Source organism: Cynocephalus volans, chromosome 11 (genome assembly GCF_027409185.1).
Source record: "Cynocephalus volans isolate mCynVol1 chromosome 11, mCynVol1.pri, whole genome shotgun sequence".
NCBI lineage: Eukaryota > Metazoa > Chordata > Mammalia > Dermoptera > Cynocephalidae > Cynocephalus > Cynocephalus volans.
In genome coordinates, this window is record NC_084470.1 from 72,244,682 (window position 1) to 72,266,200 (window position 21,519).

Genomic DNA, 21,519 nt, shown 5'->3' on the forward strand with positions numbered 1-21,519 from the left:
ATTTTGGTCCCCTGAACTCAAGGGAAGTGAATGATTGAGTCAGTGGTTTGACATGAGGATGGGGTTTCTGTTTTGTTCGAGAAGAATTGGGAGCTTGAGGAAAGATGGGAACAGAGAGGCTTTACAATTCCACTTGAAGGGTAAGTAGATTTTTGCCCCTGGGTTATGCCTTCGATGTCTAGAGAGGTGGGCTAGTACACACATCACCAGAAAGAAGGCATGGGGTTGGTTGAGGGTCGATGTGCAGAGTCCAGAGTTTGGAGAAAATACACACATGTGTACATGCACACACCTCACCCCCCCACACACCCACTTCCCACCCTGCATCTGTACATGTGTCATCAAGTTACTTACAGAGTCAGGCTCAGATAAAGAACTTTTTCTTTAGCTCCTCTATCTCACCTCTTTGCACACCCCCCACAGTGTCCCCTCAGGGTTTTCTTCCACCTTAGCTTCCCTGGATTCACCTACAGTTCTCATTCCATCCCAGCTACATAACAGAAAATTATTCCATCTTTTCCATCTCCCAGAAGGGGATAGTGCCTGTATTAGGAAATGGCCTTAGTCTTGCAAAGCCAAGCATCTATGAGACACACAAACCTTCCTGTTGCTAATATTAATGGCCCCTCAGAACATCAGTTGTCAAGCTAAGAAAGGCTCTGTCTATTTACAATGTCTTCCAAGGTCCTCCTTCTAAATTCCTCCACCCCATCAAGGATAATAGGAAGGAAGGAAAGGAGGAAGGGAAGGAGGGAGGGAGGGGAAATAGCCATCTGCTCCAGTAATGAGCTTGCAGGTATGCATTTGTGAGATATCCAGGAGAAACATGGAGAACCTCAGGTCACTAAAGCATCCATGGTGCATTTCTGGGCAAAGGATACTGGACCATTTGACAGTCAACTCCTATTCGTGTGAACAAAAATTGTTCTTCCTGCAATTCTAGAGCTAGGTAGAAGAACAAGGACTCAGGGAGTCTAGAGTCCAGAATCCTAGTTCTACTTCCACTCTATCTGAGTTGAGACAAGGGAATTTCCCTCCAGGCTCAGATTTCACTAGTGTAGTAGTAACAGTAGTAATTGTAGTAACCACAGTATTAGTGACAGGAAGGAGATGACAAAGACAGAGGAGATAATTTAGCATTTATTGACAGCTCTAGGCTTTAAGCGTGTTCTCTCAGTTAATACGCACAACAGTCCTAGGAGGGAAATACAATTACTCTCAACCTCCTTCCATTGGCTCCAGTACTTGTCAAGCTTTTCCTCCCCGAGAACTGTCACATATGCTGTTCCCTCTGACCAGAGCACTTTTCCCTCAACTTTTTACATGGTTTCCTCTTGTGCCTGTTCCAGGTCTTAGCATAAATGTGATGTCCTCAAGCATAACTTCCTGTCTAGAGTAGCTTCCCCTAAAAACATTTAACATAATTTGTAATTATTTTATGTGTATGTTCTTTTTGGTTCTGTCTGTCTCCCCATCCAGCATTAAGCTCCATGACGGGCAGGGACCTTCTTCATCTTTGTCTTTTCTCTGATTTTTTAACCTTTCTGTTCCCAGACAGCTGGCATGTAGTAAGTACACCATTAAACATCTGCTGAATGAATCAGTAAGTTAGTTTGGTCTAGTAGATGTAGAAACTGAGGTTTGCAGAAGTGATGTAATTTGCCCAGTGTTGCAGAGCTAGGGATTGGGCTCAAACTCAGGTCTGCCTAACTCCGCAACTGCTCTGCTCCACCTAGGGTGGAGTGCTTGAGCGAAGGACTGGAAGGGGAATCAGTAGGATTTGTGAAGTTTCCTCCACTCTATATTTCTCTACAACACCAAGGGCGTCTCAAAAACCCTCCCTCCCCAAAGAACCTCCGGTCCCCTCTCCTCACTGTGTCTTGATATATGCTAATTACAGGACCAGCCCATGGCTGATAAACTCCAAAGGAATTGATTTCACCCTTCCAAATATGGAATCAACCATCCCTGTAACAGGTTATTCACTCAGCAGGATCTGACTCTTCCAGTGTTATACAGACATTATCTGTTTAGTCCTCAACAAACCCATATGAATTTGATATCAGTCACACAGTATGATTTCCCTTTAATCAGTGAGGACTGTGGGGAAGGGAGAAACTTAACCAGAAAACCCATAGGTATATTTAACTCAAGTACAATGTCTTGTGTTTCCAGAGCTCAATGGAAGCTAAAGGAAAAAATAGTCGTATATGTGGTTTCAATAGTCTAATGCCTCTTTTGCATGCATCTAATATTTTGAACTAGTTAAATACATAATTATTATTTCATCTTATGTTCATTATATGGTAGTATTAATGATACTTTATTGTATATAAAGCACTTCAAGATGAAAAGCTAAGGTAGTTTCTTTATAGCTACTAAAAACTGAAATGAACAACATTTTTTAAAAGTTTTTAAAAATTTTATTATATTTACTTTTTTCATTGTACATGTTATGGAGTACAGTTTGTTGTTTCAATACATGCATATATTATATAACAATCTAATCAGAATTGTTAGCATATCTATCACCTAAATATTTATCATTTGTTTGTGGTTATAACATTTAAGATCCTCTTTTCTATCTTGAAATGTACAAAATAATATTGTTAGTTATTGTCACCCTAGAACCAGAACTTATTCTTCCTATCTAACTGTAACACTTTGTACCAGTCTACCAACCTTTCTCCAGAGTCAGGGAAAGGGAAGAGAGAGGCAGGGCAAGGTTTGTTTTCATGGCCTTCTACTCTAACTTGCTACATTTTAATGTCCCAAGGAATTTTTTAAATGCAACTTTTTGAAGCAACTATGCTATTCTGATGTATCTTTAATATAGAATTTTAAGCTTTACATGCACACACACACACACACACACACACACACACACACACACACACACACACCCTCACAACATTGTTACCACGAGGAAATATGATCATATATTTTAAGTGCCGGGCACAATACCTGGCCCATAAGAGGCACTTTACAATGGCCACAATGGACAACATCTCCCTACATTTGTGTGTACAACTGCTGATTACACACTTAGGACGCTTGCCCCAGAGAAATGTATATGTGTAAATATCACACAAATCTCTGTGTGAATTGGGAGAGGGAGGAACATAAATACGTACTCCATCTCATTTAATTATCTCAGTGATTCAGGGAGATATGGGAGATATTCCCATTTTACAGATAAGAATACTTGGAGACAGAAAGGGCTTTCTTCACAGCCACAGCACAGGGCTGTGGACCCCATTACACCATACTTTCTTCTGGAAGGAGTTTTACCAAAGATGCTATCTTGACATATCATAAAGGGCTGGGACATCCAGCACTAAATGATGAAACCTAGATTTAAGTACTGAACTATTAAAATCATTTCCTCCTGATTCTTCCCAATATGAAGAGCTGCTAGGAAGAGAGCATTTGTTCATGAGAAGTAAGCAAATCCACACCATAAGGATAAAGATCAGGTTCCCTTCAGCCCTGTCATTCTACACATCATTTCCAGATTGTGGAGTGGACTGGAATAGCTTCTGAATGCCTTGTCAAGTCCTATCAGTTAGGCAAACTAAGATGTAAAGCAAAAAAGGTGAAAAATATTAGCTTTTCTAGACTGCTTGGATGTTGGTTCATTAGGGCTGACAGTTGTGTGGATTTAGCTAGGGATTAAGTCTAAATTTCCCATTTTATGGCCAGGAGCATCCACTATTTACAGCAATAGTCTTCATTAACATTTATTGAGTGCTTGCACTGTGCCAGAATCTGTTTTAAATGCTTCACAAGTGTTAACACATATTAACACATTTTGCCCTTACTATACCTACTATGTCTTTTGGTCAGTTGTTTCCATTTTTAAAACACTGATTATTTTTATATGCATCTTTCAACAGCTTTTTTATTATTATTATGGGTTATGAATATTCATGAGATACAGAGCTGATTGTCACCCCTCGTGCCCAAGATGTGAAGGCCAGATGTGTACTGGCAGCATGTCCATTACCACAAATTGTGTTAATTTGTGTACCCCGTGTCCTCCACCCAATTATCCCCTCCCCCTTTGCCCTCAGTCCACTTTGTAGCCCAAGGAATGTTCTCTCCTTCTGCAAGTCCAACACAGTACTATGGTATTATATTTAAGTCTTTAATCCATTTTGGTTGATTTTAGTATATGGTAAGAGGTGCATATCTAGTTTCATTCTTCTGCATATGGATGTCCAATATTCTAAGCACCACTTGTTGAAGAGGCAGTCTTTTCTCCAATGTAGATTTTTGTTGCCTTTGTCCAATATCAGATGGCTGCAAGCCTGAGGGGTGATTTCTGGGTTCTCTATTCTGCTCCACTGGTCTGAGTGTCTATTTTCATGCCAGTACCATGCTGTTTTGGTTACAATAGCTATGTAGTATAATTTGAAGTCAGATTGTGTTACGTCTCTGGCTTTATTTTAATTTTTTTTTTTTTTTTTTTTTTTTTTTGCTCAGGATTGCCTTGGCTATTCTCAGCCTTTTGTTGTTCTATATGAAAGTTAAGATTGTTTTTTCCATTTCTGTGAAGGATGTCTTTGGTATTTTGATGGGGATTCCATTGAATCTGTAGATCACTTTGGGTAGTATAGACATTTTCACAATGTTAATTCTTCCAATCCAAGAGCATGGAACATCTTTCCATCTTTTTGTATCTTCCTTAATTTCTTTCAGAAGTGGTTTGTAGGTCTCATTGTAGAGATCTTTCACGTCCTTGGCTAAATTGATCCCTAGGTATTTTATTTTTTGCGTGACAAGTGTAAATGGGCTTACTTTATTTCTCTTTCTGTCAGTTCATTATTTGAGTACATAAACAAAACACTGATTTTTAAAAACTAATAACTTAAAACTGCTACACATGTGAAAATGATCTATAAAACATTGCTTTTCCTGTGAAGGTTTTACATGCTTTGTTATCATTAACCAGTCTCTTGCTATTAAAGTTAAATGGCCAATTGAGATAATTCCAAGGCTGTTCTTACAGTGGCAGATGTTATAGATAATATTCATTCTCCTTTCTGAACTGCCGGGACAGACTTGTTGAATTTGCCAGCTCCAGCAGCCTTCTTGCCCACAGTGACTCTCTGTATCATATCACAAATAGCAAAATGACCCAGAAGAATTATTATCAATGCTATTTTATTGATTGGGAAACCAAGGCATGGGGAAACTGAGCAACTTTCCCAAGGTCACATTCCAGAGCCCATGTACCTAACCTAACTATAACCCCTCTCACCATGCAAAGTGAGTTAGTGTTCCTAACAGGCGCCCCAGGTGCTGTAAGAAGCTGGATTCCAAAATTAAAATCAAATAAATTGGAGAATTCCAGCATATGTTAGTGTTATGTGCATTTGATGCATTTGATTCCTTTGGAAATTAGCAGGAAATTCTTTTGAATGCAACCAAACTTTGAAGTGGACAAAATGTGGCATTTGCTAACTTCCCATCTCAGGCCTTTTCTAGATGCCTCTTCTTTCTAGAAGATTTCCCTGAGTTTCTGCTTCTAATTTTTGGTGCCTAGTTCCCCACAGATTCACGTTTTATACCAGGATAGACTATGACCTTAAATGGTGACCAGTCAAAACTTTAAATAGCTGACTTAGGAATAGCACCCGACACAGAGATGTAACCACCAATGGGGATTTGAGGCTGAAATATGTTGAAATCTTGCGCTCTGAAATAGCATCTCTTAGATACTCACCTACTCTTTCCCAACCCTTTAGCTCTAGAAGTCTCTGACCATGACTTTTAAAAAATCAATCTATGTTATTACAAAAGCAAAACATGTTTATTGAAGAAAATGCAGCCAAATGAAAAAAGGAAGCAAGGAAACAATTCTTCCTACCTGGAGACTTCCATTGTTAACACATGCATTGCTTTCTGGGTATTTGAGGGATTGCGTCTCTGCCCTATGAGGCATGACAACTCTTTACAGGCTCAAACACAGTTATTGTGTCTTTGTCTTTAATTATTCTCCAAGCAACATTTCTCTAGCTTGACTATTCTTTTAGACACCACCTGCCCAGTCCCCAGCATCATTCTACGGTTCACCCTCCCGCCTGAACCAAATGCAATGCTGCTCTTCATAAGGACGGTACCCTAATCCAGACATTAAGCTCCTGTTGACACATCTCACTAGGTCAACATCACTCTAACAGCTGCCTGCTCTTCTTTCTTTGTCCTCCACAGCTTTTTGCAATCTTTGCATTTGCAACATGCGGTGGCTATTCCGGAGGCCTGCGGCTGAGTGTGGACTGCGTCAACAAGACCGAAAGTAACCTCAGCATTGACATCGCATTTGCCTACCCGTTCAGGTAGGGAGTGGCGGCTCGTGCTCGCTAGCTTCACAGAGGGGGGGACTGTCTTCCTTCTGAGGTTCCTCTCAGAAACGATTCTGCCTGAAGCCACAAAACCCTCAGAGTGCCCACCCATCACCTCACACTGGGAGGATTTATGAATTGTTCCTTCAAGCCAGAATTGACTCTCCTCCCCCCCCCAAAAAAAAGCTACATATGACCCCAGTATGGGGCTATTAATACAGAGACTTCGATTATACAATTCCTTCTTCCTCATCCATTTTCTCCAATCCTAAATTCTCCCAAATTCTCTATAGAATCATGTGTCACCTCTAATTTCATATTTACTATGCAATTCTGGCTGATGATGTGTTTAATAATATTAATATCTAATATTGCTTTCATGTGCCAGACACTGCAATTAACTGTTAAATCTCACTAAATCATCACAATGACCCTTTGAGGGGAGTACTATTATCATCACCATTAACAAATGAGGAAACTGAGGCACAGGTATACATTTGCCCACATTTCTTCAGCCAGTGAGTGGCAAAGTCAGGGTTTGGGTCCACCTGGCTTAAGCCCAGAGCTCACATCTCTACTGCTATATTTAAATTGCTTTAAATAATTTTTTCAACCTCTTTATAAATTCATTATGATAGATAATACCTTATCTGTCTCTGTGCCCTGTCTACAATGACAGCTAGATACCTACCAGGGCTTGAGCCAAACCTGACATCTTGTGGTTTTGATCCATATGCCTTAAGTGGATTAATTTAATTCAATTTTGAAGTAGTTTATTTCTGTAAAACTCCCAAATACTTGACACCAAATAACTGCTGTGATTTTTAAAAAACAGCTTTCATCACAATATTTTAGCATTTAATTAATATACTCTTTTGTTCCCTTCAATTTAACAAGCATTTATTGAGGGTGCACCTTGTACAAGGCACAGTGCTGGCTCTGTAATTACAGAGAAAAGTGAAAATCGGCCCCTACAAACTTTTTTTAAACAGGCAAGCACAGTGTTTTTCAAAAATCTTTCCCATTGAGTCCCATATAAACAATGTTACTAAAAAGAGAGAAAGAGTGAAAAGAAGAAAAAGGAGGGAGGGACAGGAAAGGAAAGAAGAGAGAAAATTCTAAAATATGAACAAATAAATTCAAGAAATACTTCTTAGCACTTTGCTTTTCTAATGCGCACTTTGAAGCAACAAGAGAGACATGATGTTTCCCAAATACATTTGGCCATGGAAACCCTTTTTCCACTGAATATCTCAAAGGATTTGTTTATCATGGAACACATCCTTAAAATATTGGTCTAGTGAACTTTTTCTAGTCTACAGCAAAGGTGCCTCAGTTCACAGGGGATGAATCATGGCAAAGTGGCATTTATACCAATATTCTGACTAGCTTTTAAGTATAGAACTGACAAAAGCTGCCAGCACCCCTACTTAAGTAGATACTCTCCTAACTAACTAGTAAGAGAGTACCAAGCTCGGAAATATTAAACATGTAAACCCTGGTTATTTGGTAATAAGAGCTGTGCTGTGCTGGTGGAAATGGGCGTGAGTGTGCTTGATACTCCCGAGAGATCTGGATGAACCCCTTGGCTTCTGGTGGAGAGCGGCCAAGCCAACGCATGCTCGCTGACTAACATGTGGGATCTAGGATGGGAGGTAAGAATTGCCAATGGCCGGGCAGCAGGGCTGGGATGCTTAGTAACATTCTTCATGAAATTGTAAGGTCTACATTGCTTCTACAGTGATTTCCCACCAGGAGATCTGTTAGGAGGAGGTAACTTCAAGAGCAACAGGTCACTAAACATTGAGCTATTGGAGCACAGGACTCTCAGCCTTTCCCTCCAACTGGAGGAGAGCAGTAGAGACCTATCTGAACAGAACCAGTGCCTGCACTGGGGTGGGGGTGGAGAGAGGGTAATATTTAATTTCATGCAATCCCTGACTAAGAGTACAATTTGAGAAGACTCTTCAAGGAAACAGTTTCCAGCACTGGGCTTCTTCATTTTCCTAAGGCAATTGGAGGAACTGGATAAAAATGTTTATTGCTATCTGTAAGTATAGCATACATCTCATTTGAAAGTTTTTTACTTGGATTCTGACACAAAGGTGCTTAACCACTGTTTTTTTAGTAGCAGAGCTTTTCTTTCAAGCCCTATATTCCTCTGAAGCTCCATATATAAAACAGATATGAGTCACTGAGAAAGCTGAAGCAGGGGAGGAAGGGAGCTTGAAGTACCCAGCTAGTCCTCCTCAGCCCTCCCCCCACCACAATGTTGCCCACCCCCCACTGCACAGCCTCTACAATATCTCCTGGGCAACCCAAGTCTCCTAGAAGCAATTTAAAAACCACGGTTCTAGAAGAAAGCAAGAAATCTTTTGTCACTCTGTTTACTACATCTGCACAAAATTTACTGCCTACTATTAAGGAGTCAGGATTAGCCTTATTTCCTCTCACAGAACATCTTACACTTTTGTCCCATTAGTGTCCGTCTAGGAGATGCACATCCCATTCCAAAGAAGCTCAATTTTATGAGAGTTGTGATTTCAGTTTTACATATGGATACCCTAAAATGTTGTGTCATTTTCCTCTTGGGGAAGATCTCAATAATTAACTGAAATTTATATAGGTTATTTTAAAAGCATTTGTTTCTGAAAAAGTTGGGTTAGCAAGATGCTGGTAATGTAAATCATTAAAAAGTTATTTTCTTCTAAAAGTTCATAAGCCAGTGCCAATGATTTGATTATAATCTTAGAAATAAAATAAGAGCATTCCTAAGTATTCGGTCTATTGCAAACATAAGGAAGACAATAAATTCTAATGCCAACTAATGAACAAAAACAATTAGTTTGTAAATGACAAATCAAAGGAAGTTATTTACCTGGTTATCAGACAAATATTTCAGGATGTAATACAATGTCAATTTAGAAAATTCTAGATAACCTACAAAATACTCATGAGCTACTTCTTATAAATATGCCAAAGTGTCTCTCTCCTTTACATCACCATGATGTACATCACCATGATGTACATCACCAAGAAAGAATTGACGTTCAGCAATATGTCATTTTACTATGAAAATAAAACATTTGTCACCTGACCTTCCTTTTGATTTGGGATTAAAATGAACAAGTTGTATTAAATTGTCTTCTCATCTACTATAATGTGCTAACTTGGTATGAAACTTGCTTGAAAATTGGGGAGGAGTGTGGTTCTGGATTCAATATTTTTAGCACTTTCTTCACAGAAGTGTGAAGTAGGGTTTCTCACTTTAAGATCTTAATATATTTGTAGAAAGCCTACTTGAGGAATGCCAACTAGCTCTTCATATTTATACATGAATAAAAGATAGAGGAGGTTAGAGTAGAGAGTTTGAGTAGCTATGAGAGCAAACGTTTTCATGGTGAAGGTTAGTTTTGAAGGGTCAGAGTGGTGAATGAATGAACAGATATGCAAATACTTATTGCAGGTGTATAAAGTGCTAAATGCTGTGCTAGACACATCCACGTGTATTATATCATGTATTCATCACAGACTATGAAGAGGTTATATTATACTAATTGGTTAACATCACAAAAAAGATTCAAACTTTTGGATTTCATAAATTTTACTAATTTGAATAAAAACTAGAAGAAAGCAACGTTCAGGTTGTATGGATCATGGTGAGTTGAGCAAAAATTTATGATGGAAAATGTGATAAAGTAGGAAAGGTGGTCTTTGGCCAGATTATAGAAGACCTTGAATTCCCAAGTGATTAAATAGGAAGAAGTTAGAGATGACAGAAAGGAAATAATAACAAAAACCATTTTGAAGTGCAGAGTACAAATTTGGATTTGATCATGCAGAGTTTGAGGTGCTTGCAAGAAGCCTGGGGGAATTTTCTCTTAGGAAGATTTATGCTAAATCCCATGTAAGAAAAGAGAGGTAAAGGCTGAAAATCGAGCCTTAAGAGTCATCTTTATGGAGTGAAGAACAGAGGTCACCAAGAGAGACAGAACAGGAACGGAAGGCTACACTATGAGGGATGCCCACACTTCTAACAAACGAAGGAGAGAGTCACTGGGGGAGACCAAGAACGGTGAAAGGGAGAAGAGGTTAACTAACTACTCAAAAGAGTGTAGGTTTCACAGAAGGTGAGAAAACTTCCTGCACATTACCACTCGGCAGTCCTGAATACTTCAGAGAAGTAAAGGGATGAAAACCAGGTTTGTAAAGGCTTTCATGAGATATTTTAGTAGGAGAGAAATGGAGAATGGGAAATGGAATTCAGTATGTTTTCCCTCAGACCAGTAAAATGCAAAATTCAAAGGACTCTAATCATCTTACCTTGAGCCTGCATGAGATGACATTTGTGAAGAAAGAGACCAAGTTTGTTGATGATCTTCTTATAGAGAAGGCATTCACCTCTTCCTTCTTGAAAGTAATTGGCTCGTTGGATGACATGGTGATAAATTTGCCACCATGGCTGGATAAGTAAACCAGTACGGATAAAGGTTTCCAGTACGTAAAAATCTTCCATTATTTGAGAACAGCTGAATATAGAGAATAACACATGATTCATAATGAAAAATACATGAGTTATTATGACACTTCCATGTCTTGAGACCCCATCAGGATTAAAAATACTAAGTTTGCTGTCAACTTCAACCATTCTTTAAGATATGGGATTAGTTATCATTGCTCTATATAATTAGCAAAATTGTACTTGATTGGTTTATCTTTAAAAAGTAACTAGAGATACAGAGAAAGAAGTCTGGACAAAGATATTTACTGTCAAATTATCTTGGAGACTGCAAAATTAGAAACAGGGAACCACTTAATAAATTGTGGTACACCCATTAAATGAAATGCTAGGCAGCCATTAGAAATCATTTTCTTGTATAAGATTTTTTTCAAGGTATTCCTTTATTTATTTATTTTAATTTTAACTTATCAATATACATGTGAAATACTCCCAGCATTATATTAGGTGACAAAGCAGAATGCACAACTGTACATGTAGTGATTTCTATTTGTTTTATTTTATACTAACTGGCTGTAGCAGATACTGCTGTTGCCAACTATTTCTTCTACTCCCTCATCATTCATGCCTATACTTCTTACTGCAATTAATGTTCCCTGGAGCAGCCCTCCTCCAATGACAAATGTGAGAAATATCCTAACTTCCTCACTCCTGATGTGGCACAACTCTAAGGCATGTCCCATACCTTCTCCCAGAGGTACCCAGTAGGATAGCTCCATCCACAGAGGAATTCTGATCATTAACACACCTTTTATTACCTTCCTTATCTTTCCTGTCTCACTTCTCCACTGCCTTATTGGTATTTCCAGAGATAAACCTTCCAAAAACAAGTTGTACTCAAATCTTGATCTCAGAGTCTGCTTCTGAGAAGTCTGACTTAAGACACTGGCATTGCTTGAAAAAATTACCATCATCAAAGAAGAAGGATGGATAGATAGATTTACAGATTCATTGATCAACAGAGTAGATCCCTCCTTCTCACTCTAAATCATATATTGCTCATACAAAGAGAAAAAGAAAAAAAAATATTGGTTGGAAGTCAATACCTTCAATTTAGAGCATTTCCCTTTGAGGTTTTCAGTTTAGGTCTCACGTATGAAGCGACAGTTGTTTTTCTCTATCCATGTTATCTTAGTGCATATGGTAGATCTTTCCCGATTGGCAATCATAATAGGGTATCTTTCAGCCTCAGTTTCAGATTTTCTGAAAAGTAGATGATTGTTCAGATTTTGGAGGTGCCCCATGGGTTCTCCCAAATGGATTTTGTGTAAGACATAGTCTGTATGTTAGGTCAGTCCATTGCAAATATATTCTTCAAATCTGGTGATAAGTCATACAGCCTTTCTCATGGGGTACCCAGACTACAAAAAGAAAAATAGATTATATGAATAGAGATTATGTCCACTTGTGTCAAATTGTTAAAATATTTATTTCTGGAGTATGAGTGAATCAACTATTCTTTTTACAATTGTCCATATTTTCCAGATTTTCTATAATAAACTTTTACAACTTTTTACACTATTAACGTTCTGAAGCAACATAGTGTAGCTTGAATCTAAAGACATTACCTGAGTTCAAGTCCACACTCCACTGCTTATTAGCTGCATGATGCTGAGAAAACTGTTTATCATTTCTGTACCTTATCTGTGAAACAGAGACAATGGTATGTATTTCATAGTACTGTTGTAAGTATGGAATGAGATATATATGCAAAATGCTTAAAACAAGGCCTGGCATTCGATAAGTTTTCTTGTCATATACATTTTTTTTAGAATATTATTTTTTCTTTCATAATCAAGTAAGGGTAATTAAAAATAAACTAGAGAGCTAAAAAAAATAACAATTCTAATTCATTAGGAAAATTATCCTTGAGGCAACAAATGACCCCTTTGTTATGTAATATTTTACTTGGAAGGGGAGCATACCAACACTCTCTCTGCCTACTTTGGCAGACATTAAAAGGCATACATTTTTTACAGTCTCACATTGATTAACTTGCTTTTATGTTTATTTGGGTTGCCCTAGGAAGTATTACTATCAAGCCTATCTTTTTTTCTCATTAAACTAAGGGAGAATGAAACTGTCTCCTAAGTGACAGAAGGGAGAACTCTCATAGAACTAGCCTGATCTTTGGGCGATTGGCATCGGTGGGATGGGAGAATGAGACTCAGCCTGGTCCTTGTGATCCTTGAAACAGAGAATTCAAGGAGGAGTTTGAGCATTGAGGGAAAGGCGGGCTGGGGCTCAGTAGCTGGTCGCTGGCTGAGAAAGTGCCATCCCCCTCCTATAACTCTAGTCACTTGCTCTGTGGTTCTCCCCCTCCTGTTTGGAACATGGGGACAGGTGGAAGTAGACACCAGGAAAGTGTGGAGCTTTGCCCATTATCTAGCATTGCTGGCTCTGTCAGGGGCAAAGCATTTTTCCCTAAGATTCATAGCCAAGAGCAGTGGTGATAAACTTTTTTTTATCCATAAGAGCCAATTTGGGGAAAATAAAAGCGTTAAAGTCTGCAGTTGTTTACATCTTGTGTTCAGGAAGTGCTGCATTTGCAGTTACGCTTAAGAATTCGTTATTGTTTCTCTTTACGAAAGGGTTTCGCTCTTTTTAACTAAAATTTCAGAAACTTTATAACTATGGTATCTCATTTTAATGTCGTGTCTTAAAATAAATTTTGTGTATGATAAGACCTGGTGGCTCTATAGGGCAAAGAGTTCAGGAGATTTGGAGGTAGTGTGGCCAGAGGGCTGATGGTAAATCTCCAGCCAAATCCCTGGCTTCAAATCCAAGCTCTGCCACCTAGTGGACGGGCAAGTTATAATCGACGTGCCTGGCAGAGTTGCACAGCGGAAGCATGCTGGACCCATAATCTCCCTGGGCATCAGTTTCCTTACTAGAAAAAGGAAATAATGATAGTACCTTCCTCCTGGTGTGGTTGTGATCATTCAATTAGATAATACAAGTTAATTGTGTAGTACAATATCTGGAACATTTCAAGTATTCACTGAATTGCCTCATTACTGTTGTTATTAATATTAATGGAATCTAGTGCAAGGAATTGACACCAGAGTTCAGCTGCAAATCAAGGACAAAAAGGGACGCCCTATTTGGAGGTTTCTACAATGAAGAGAGGAGCTATCGTTTGCAGGGAATGTCTGCAGGGATCACAGAAAATGATACAAATGTGCACAATGGCTGCTGGCATGGAATGGTTAAATGAAAAATATATAGTGAATGACGAATTAATCTACTCTATTCCCATCCCACTGTACCCACCCCCCAGCCTGTATAATTGCTAGATTAAAACACTTTGGTTGCAATACTTGCCCAATAAGAGAGTGGGTAGTAGGGAATTGGATCTAATGGATGTCTTAGTTTGGGTTTTTCCCAAAAGCACACTTTGAGACAAGGATTTGAATGCAGTAGTTTTCTTGGCAGGTGATCCTTGGAAGCATCAATGAGGAATGGGGACATGAAACAGGGAAGGGAAGAAAGACACTAAAGAGTGAATTAGTGGGCAAGATGCCACTAAGGGCAACTGGGGCACCTGAGACTTCTAGGAAACTGTGGGCAACGTGTTTCAGAGCCATTCCATCAGGCAGGTGAGGAAGCTGGGGTAATTACCCACCCACTCCTTGTGCTCATTGGTCAAAAGCTGCTCTTGCAGGTGTTAACTCCCTGGCCCTGCATGCAGACCAAGCATGTACCTGCAACTCAAGAAAGCCTTCACCCAGAGGCCGTGGATGCTAGAATTAGAAAGCCCCCATTGTGTACACAAGTGGTGAGAACCAGAGATATGTAGGTGGCAACCAACAGCCTCTAGTACAAAGAGGAGACTCTTCAGTCATTTTGCCTAGATCTGTGAATGTCCCCACCCTGTATCATTGATTCATTCTCTCAGTAAATATTTGAGTACCTTCAGTATATAAGGCCCTCAACTGTACAGGCACTTGGTATGTATTGGCTGGCAAAATAAACCTGGTCCCTTTCCTCATAAAATGTACAATCAGTTGGGGATGAGAGGAAGACAAAAAAGAAGTAAGAGATATAAATTAATATATATATATGTATATATTATATATACGTCATAATTTCTATGAAGAAAATGAACACTGTGTAGAGACGTAAAGTAAGTGTTGGTAGGGGTGGAGAGGGTCAAATTATACCTACTTAGACAGAATGTTCCAGAAGGGCCTCCCTGAGAAGAAGGCATTTAAGCCAGCCAAGAGAAAAAAGTAAAAATTGTTCTAAGTCAAGAGAACAGCATGGGCAAGGCCTTGAGGGAGAAAAGACCTGAATCTGAAGAAATGAAGACAGGCCCCCGGGTGAGGGGAGAGTGACATGAGACAGGAAATAGGTAGGGACTAAATCCCAGTAAGGATCAGGTAATGACAAAAGTCTTGAGAGGAAATTAAGAAGGTTAAGGGGTAAAGGGAGAAGCCATGCTATTTTAGATTAGCTGGTTGGGAAGAATTTTGCTGATGAAATGACATTTGAGTACAGACATGATAGAATTAAAAGAGAGAGAGCTTCAAAGACACCTGAGGGACCTATTCTGGGAAGAGTGAAGACCACGTGCAGAGGCTGACGCTGGAGCGTGGGGAAAGTTTGAGGACTGGCAAGGAAACCGGTGTCGCTGGATGGGAGTGGGGAAGAGGGGCTGGCAGGAGATGAAGTAGAAGGAGGAGGCACAGGCTGGATCACATAGGGTCTTGTGGGATAATAGGAGGGTACTTCAAAAAGTTCATGGAAAAGTGGAATTAAAAGATAATGTGAATCTTTTCATGAACTTTTTGAAGTCCCCTCCTATGAGCAATGTGGATTTCATACTGAGTGAAATGGGAAATCACTGGAGGCTTTGAGCAGAGGAGCCATGCAGTTTATGTTGGTAAAAGATCTTGCTTGTGGCTGTGAACACAGACAGACTTAAGGGATTCTGGCATGGGTGAAGTCATGGAGGCCAGTAAGGAGGTGGTCACAGGATCCAGGGAAGAGACAGTGGCGGATGGACCAGGGTGGAGGTAGTGGGAGGGTGAGGCATGGTACACAGCATGTCATACACGCATGGGCTTCCATGCCTCACCTCTAGTGGTAACGTGCACCTACAACGCAGTCCTGTTTCTCAGCTTTTTCCAACACTTTTGCCAGTGATGTTGCTCCTGATTTTGGTTTGTGAGCACCCCTTGGGGCTACAAGTTTTTCAGCACTGCCTGAAAGCATCAAGCTGCACAATCAAAACACAAGTAGGCAGCCAGCTGACATGACTTAAATGATGAATCTACACAATTCCACTGAGGCATGTTTGTGAACACATTTCTGAAGACCAGAAAGCAGTAAGAAGTGTACGAAGCAGATACTAATCATGGAATATGGTTTTAAACAAGTCATTGCTTGCATCAGTCAGGCCCATTCGGGAAAGGAGAGTTCATGCCAGGTGGTTCAATTAACAAAAGTGAATATAGGGAACTAGATACACAGAGCATGGATGATCAGAAAGAAGATCATGAGGCAACCCAAAGATTATCAACTGTGGGAAGCCACTACCACCCCTAAGGCTACAGCAGGCGTGGGGAAGGTAAGGCCCTTGAGCCAAATCCAACAGGTGCACCACCTGTGTGTATTTGGCCCACAAGCTAATCATGGTTTCTACATCTTTAAATGATTATATTTTAAATGCTATGTAAGTACTCACAGAATAGCCTCAATTTTGCCTCTTGGCCTATAGAGTCTAAAGTTTTTACTATCTGGCTCTTTATTTAAAAAAAGCTGATCGATCCCTGGGCAAGAAGCTTACAGGGAGGAGGTGGTCTTCTGAGCACACAGGAGGAGGCCTGATTGGCGGAAGCTGGGATCGTGGAGAGAGGAGGCACCCAGTAGGAGCAGGGACCAAGGAAGAGATGCAGTCATTGCCAGAGATGCTCCCCAAGCAAGAGAAAGAGAAAGAGGGAGAGGAATGCCTGGCTTCTCCCCTGCTCCTGCCCCTAGTCTCCCATCAGAGCTTCCCACTGGCCAAACAGGACTGGAAGCCAGTCGGTCAGGATCAGGTCCCCAAAATGCAGAGCAAAGCAGGGGAGGGGCAGAGCATGGAATCGAGAAGAAACAGGCAGTGACCAGCACAAAGCCCCTCTCTGAACCTCAGTCTCATCTACAAAATGACGAAACTGGACTGAAGTGTTCTTAGAGAATTAGACCTCTACTTCTATGAAAATCCTTTTCAAGATTCAACAGTAGAACTTGCTCACAGCTGGGAACCCTGGAAATACCCCAGCCACTGCTGCTTCAGAGAGAACAGAAGGAAATGTAAAAATTCTGTGAAATTACTTTATACACGTCTCTTTCTTTCAACTTCATGGGGCTTGCTCTGATGCTTGCCCTATCTAGGGAAAATCTGAACATGCTTTTAAAGCCCAGGATTGGGGCACTTCTTGAAAATGATTGTAAGTTATGTAATCAAGGCTGTTGTTTCTGTTGAGCTCCCATAGGGACGTGACAAATGGCAGAAATTAAATCAGTGTATGCTGAGTGGGCCTTTTATGTGGTTCTGGTCTCACTGCATGTAATTTTACAGAGCAGGCAGGGGTGAGTGTGGTGGGAAGAACCTTATTACCCGGGAGAAGCTTTACACCCTAGAAGAACACAAATATTGCTTTCATCAATGTTATAAAAATAAGTTCTAGTTCTCCCTTTCACCTGCTTTCCTCCCCCAACCCCCCAGAATAAGAAGAGACTGACTTTGAATTCCCTAGAAAAGGACAAAGAAATTCATCTGTAGTGACAGTCCAGGAATGTCAGAAGGAAACATCCCACTCATATCTGTACGTTATGTCATGTCCCTTGAAAATGTTAGGTGCCCGCTCCATGATCCCATTAACCTCCATCTCTTCTTCCTTCTCTTCTGGAAACAGAAATGTTAGAAGTTTCTTTGTGTCCCTTCAAGCAGGTGGCTGGAAGTCACACAGTATACCTTACAAGGTCGAGCTGGTGTCAATTGAGTGGTGGAGACCCATGGTCTCCCCCTTCTCCAACCCCAACCCATCCCCGAGGGAATGGCATTTTGTGAGTCATGAGGTAAATTGGATTCTCAGGGCGCCACAAGATCACACAGAAGAGGCAAGTACTCAAGGTAACTCACTTGCCAGATGCTCCCACAGCCAGAACTGAGAGCATCCGGGCCTGGGGTGCCATGAAGTGACAGCAGTAAGGCTGGGATTTGCATTCCTAATTCCCCTTCCAGGATCCCACTGTGGGAATTCAGAGGCCCTGGACATGAGGCTCTCTCTCAATGTGAGGTTCATGGACCCCCTACCTGCATCATATCATGTAGAAAGCTCATTAAAAACGGACATTCCAAGATCCTGCCCCAGACCTATCTAATCAACATCACTGCGGGTGAGGCCCAGGGTTGGCATTTTAAAAAATCTCCAAGTGAGGCTTAGACATAAGGAAATTGAAGAATTACTGTCCTAAAGAGAATTAAATAGAGATTCAGTTGCAATAGTGATATTTGGTGTTTTAACATTTATAGACTTAAAAGATATATTTCAAATTACATTTTGATTTAAACACTTGCCTATTATACTTAATGTGATAAAATAGAAAAACAGGAGTACCATAAATAGGCAAATGGATGTTTCTATTTTCTGTTATTCTCAAATTTTCTGTTATGGTATATATTACTCTTAGAAAGAAAAACAATAACCTTGACGAGAATGCAAATGGTAATTAAAATGTGGTAATAATGGACAAACTAACAATTTTTTTTCCCTCACAATGTGTTTTTAAGTATATCCCCTTAAAAAAAGTCTGAAGTGGTAGTTGCCTTTTCCACCTAAGCCAAGTGGAAATGAGAGTAGAAATCAAAAAATAGGGTAGATATGTTAATCCTTTTATTTTATACACGTGTGTGTATGTACATATATATAGATTCCATTATATATGAAATGATTGACAATTTAGTATGATCGTTATCCCCCTGATTGTCACAACAACAGTGTAGCAGAGTAAGAACCAGATTATTTTTGTTCCTCCTTACATGGATCAGCACACAGGCTTAAACTTTATTAGAGGTCGCAACTAGTACATGTCAAACTTGGAAGCCTATACAAATTTTCTGAATTCTATGAGGGGTTCCAATGAAGTTGTCTACCACCACCCCAAACTCTTCTAATGATATGCAATGATGATGATGAAGGCAATGATGTCCATCATCATCATCAACATCATCATCATCAAATAAAAGCCACTAGATCAGTTTACCGTGTATCAGGAACTGTGCAAAGCACATCACGTATATTGTAATTCCCTTTAGTGCCAGCAACATTACTATGAGACAGCCACTCTGAACTCCACTTGACAGGTGAGAAAACTAAGCAAGGCTCGCTGAGGTTGAATGACTTGCCCGAGGTCCCATAAATTATAAGTGGCGAGGCCAGACTGAATATCTGGGTGTGGCATACTCTAAAGACCAGACTCTTTATCACACACTATAAAGAGTAGCACTGATGTCTGGAGTTGACAAATCCTGACAATGTCACAGATTTCTTCCTCAGTCCTAGATGTATAGCCTACTCCCCATAGCAGGCAAGGTAGGCAGACCAAGAGGGATTCAGGGAATGGTTCTCAGGGACTTTGTACTCCTTGGGACCTAGCATTACTGGCATTTATTTTCCAGTTGATTCCCTGAGTCCAGGAATAAACTGTGAAGCAAAAACAACTCCAGGCTGGAGCTGAAATGATTACCCTTTTTCCTTTTTACCACTGGCTAGCATTTGAAATAAATGAGCTGTTGTTGATCCAGTTTGTAGAACTTCTTATATTTCATTTTGAAAGAGTCTATGACAAAGTAGCAGCTGTCACTTGGAGACTGGGTGTTAAGGAGTCACACAAATGACAGGGTTTTCTAAGAATAAAGTTATTTCAAAGGGTTTTGTGCGAAGGCAGATTCTCATTTCCCTAGCAAAGGGGTGGATTGTGGAGGGGAGCTGGGGTTGAGTTGAGAGGTCCAGAGACTAATCAGAAGACTTGAACATCTTTGATTGCAGTGAAGGATCTTTGGTTATCTCTTTAAGCTTAGCACTGAGATAGCAGAAACAAGAGGAAAGTGCAGACGGCCACTTTTCCTAAGTACAGCACTGGGGCTTCTGAGCTACACTGATTAGCTTTTGGCATCCTTAGAAATTAGCTGTGAGTTATGCTCAACAATCCCAATATATGTTTTACTTTAGTATACCTGCCAGGGGTTTCATTTTCTACCCTTTTTCCCACCTTCTTTCATTCCATCATCTAAAAGAGTTATACTTTCTGTTATTTATAACCAAATTTTTAAAATATCTTTTTCTATAAAAAAAAATAGCACATTTTTTTCCGGTTTTAAAAATTTCATTAGCAAAACTATGGAGATAGTAAAAAGATCAGTGGTTATCAGGGTTGCAGGGGGGCAGGTGGAAGGAATGAAAAGGTGGAACACAGAGGATTTTCACAGCAGTGGAACTACTTTGTATGAGACTCTAATGATGAGTGCGTGTTATTATACATTTGTCTAAACCCATAGAATGCATGACACCAAGAGTGAACCCTAATGTGATTATAGTCTTTGGGTGATAATGAGGTCAATGCAGACTCGTTAGTCCTAACACATGCACCACTCTGGTAGGGGATGTTGACAATGGGGGAGGCTGTCGTGGGGAGAGGAAGGGGGTGTATGGGAAATCTTTGTATCTTCCTCTCAATTTTGCTGTGAACCTAAAACTGCTCTAAAAACTAAAGCTTTTATTTTTTTTTTTTAGAAAAACCCATTATAGAAAAATAGATGACATAGAATTTCTGAATCCTCATTAATGTAAATGTTCAGAAATAATCACTATGAAGAGTTTGATGAATATCATTTCAGACATTTCTTTTTTATGTACTCATTTTATGCAATCTGATTCTGGTGTAAATACTATTTTGCAAGTTAATTTTTATTTAAAAAACACTTATAAATATCTTTTCACTTCAGCCCTTATGGATCTACCAGATTTTTGTGGCCTCATAGCTACACCATAATTTATTATAATTTAGGAAGCCCATCACCTACTGATGGACATTTAGGTTGTTTTATAGTTTTTCACTAGTACAAACTGATTAACATAGTTTTGTAACTTCATCTATAAGATAAGTTTCTGGGCCAAAAGATATACACACCTTAAATTTTTATAGATTTTGCTAAATTCTTTCCACTCCAGAAGGCAACTTATATGCCTACCACGAGGATAGGAAAGTGCTTGTTCCTTCACTTTCTTCCCAATATGGAATACTATAAATGCATTTATTTAATTACTAGTGAGGATGAACACATGGTTACATAATTATTAGGCATTTTTGTTCCTTCAAAAATTTTTGAAGAGCATGGTCAAGTTTCTTATACCTAATCGCTGGCATACCCACCATATCACTAACCCGTCACCCCAGTTGTTTTAAGTCAACGTTCCTTGCTGCACTCCTGTGAGATTTATTAATCAACACAACACACTTTCAGTGTGGTGCCAGGTTATGTGCTTGGCAATGAGGGGAATTTAAAAATGAAAGGGAACAGGCTCTCTTTTCGTGGAGCTTCATCCTTTTTAAGAATAGCTAAAGGCTGATGAAATTCAGACACAGAGGATTTACATGGCTCAT

At 39.8% G+C, this 21,519-nt stretch overlaps 1 protein-coding gene across 1 annotated transcript in view; it reads left to right on the plus strand.

Annotated features, from left to right (window-relative positions):
• Positions 1–21,519, plus strand: part of SYNPR (synaptoporin) — a 342,958-nt gene that overhangs the window by 203,161 nt on the left and 118,278 nt on the right. The window contains exon 3 of the mRNA XM_063115396.1: positions 6,217–6,341. Coding sequence (XP_062971466.1) covers positions 6,217–6,341 — 125 coding nt within the window. The remainder of the gene's footprint in view (positions 1–6,216; positions 6,342–21,519) is intronic.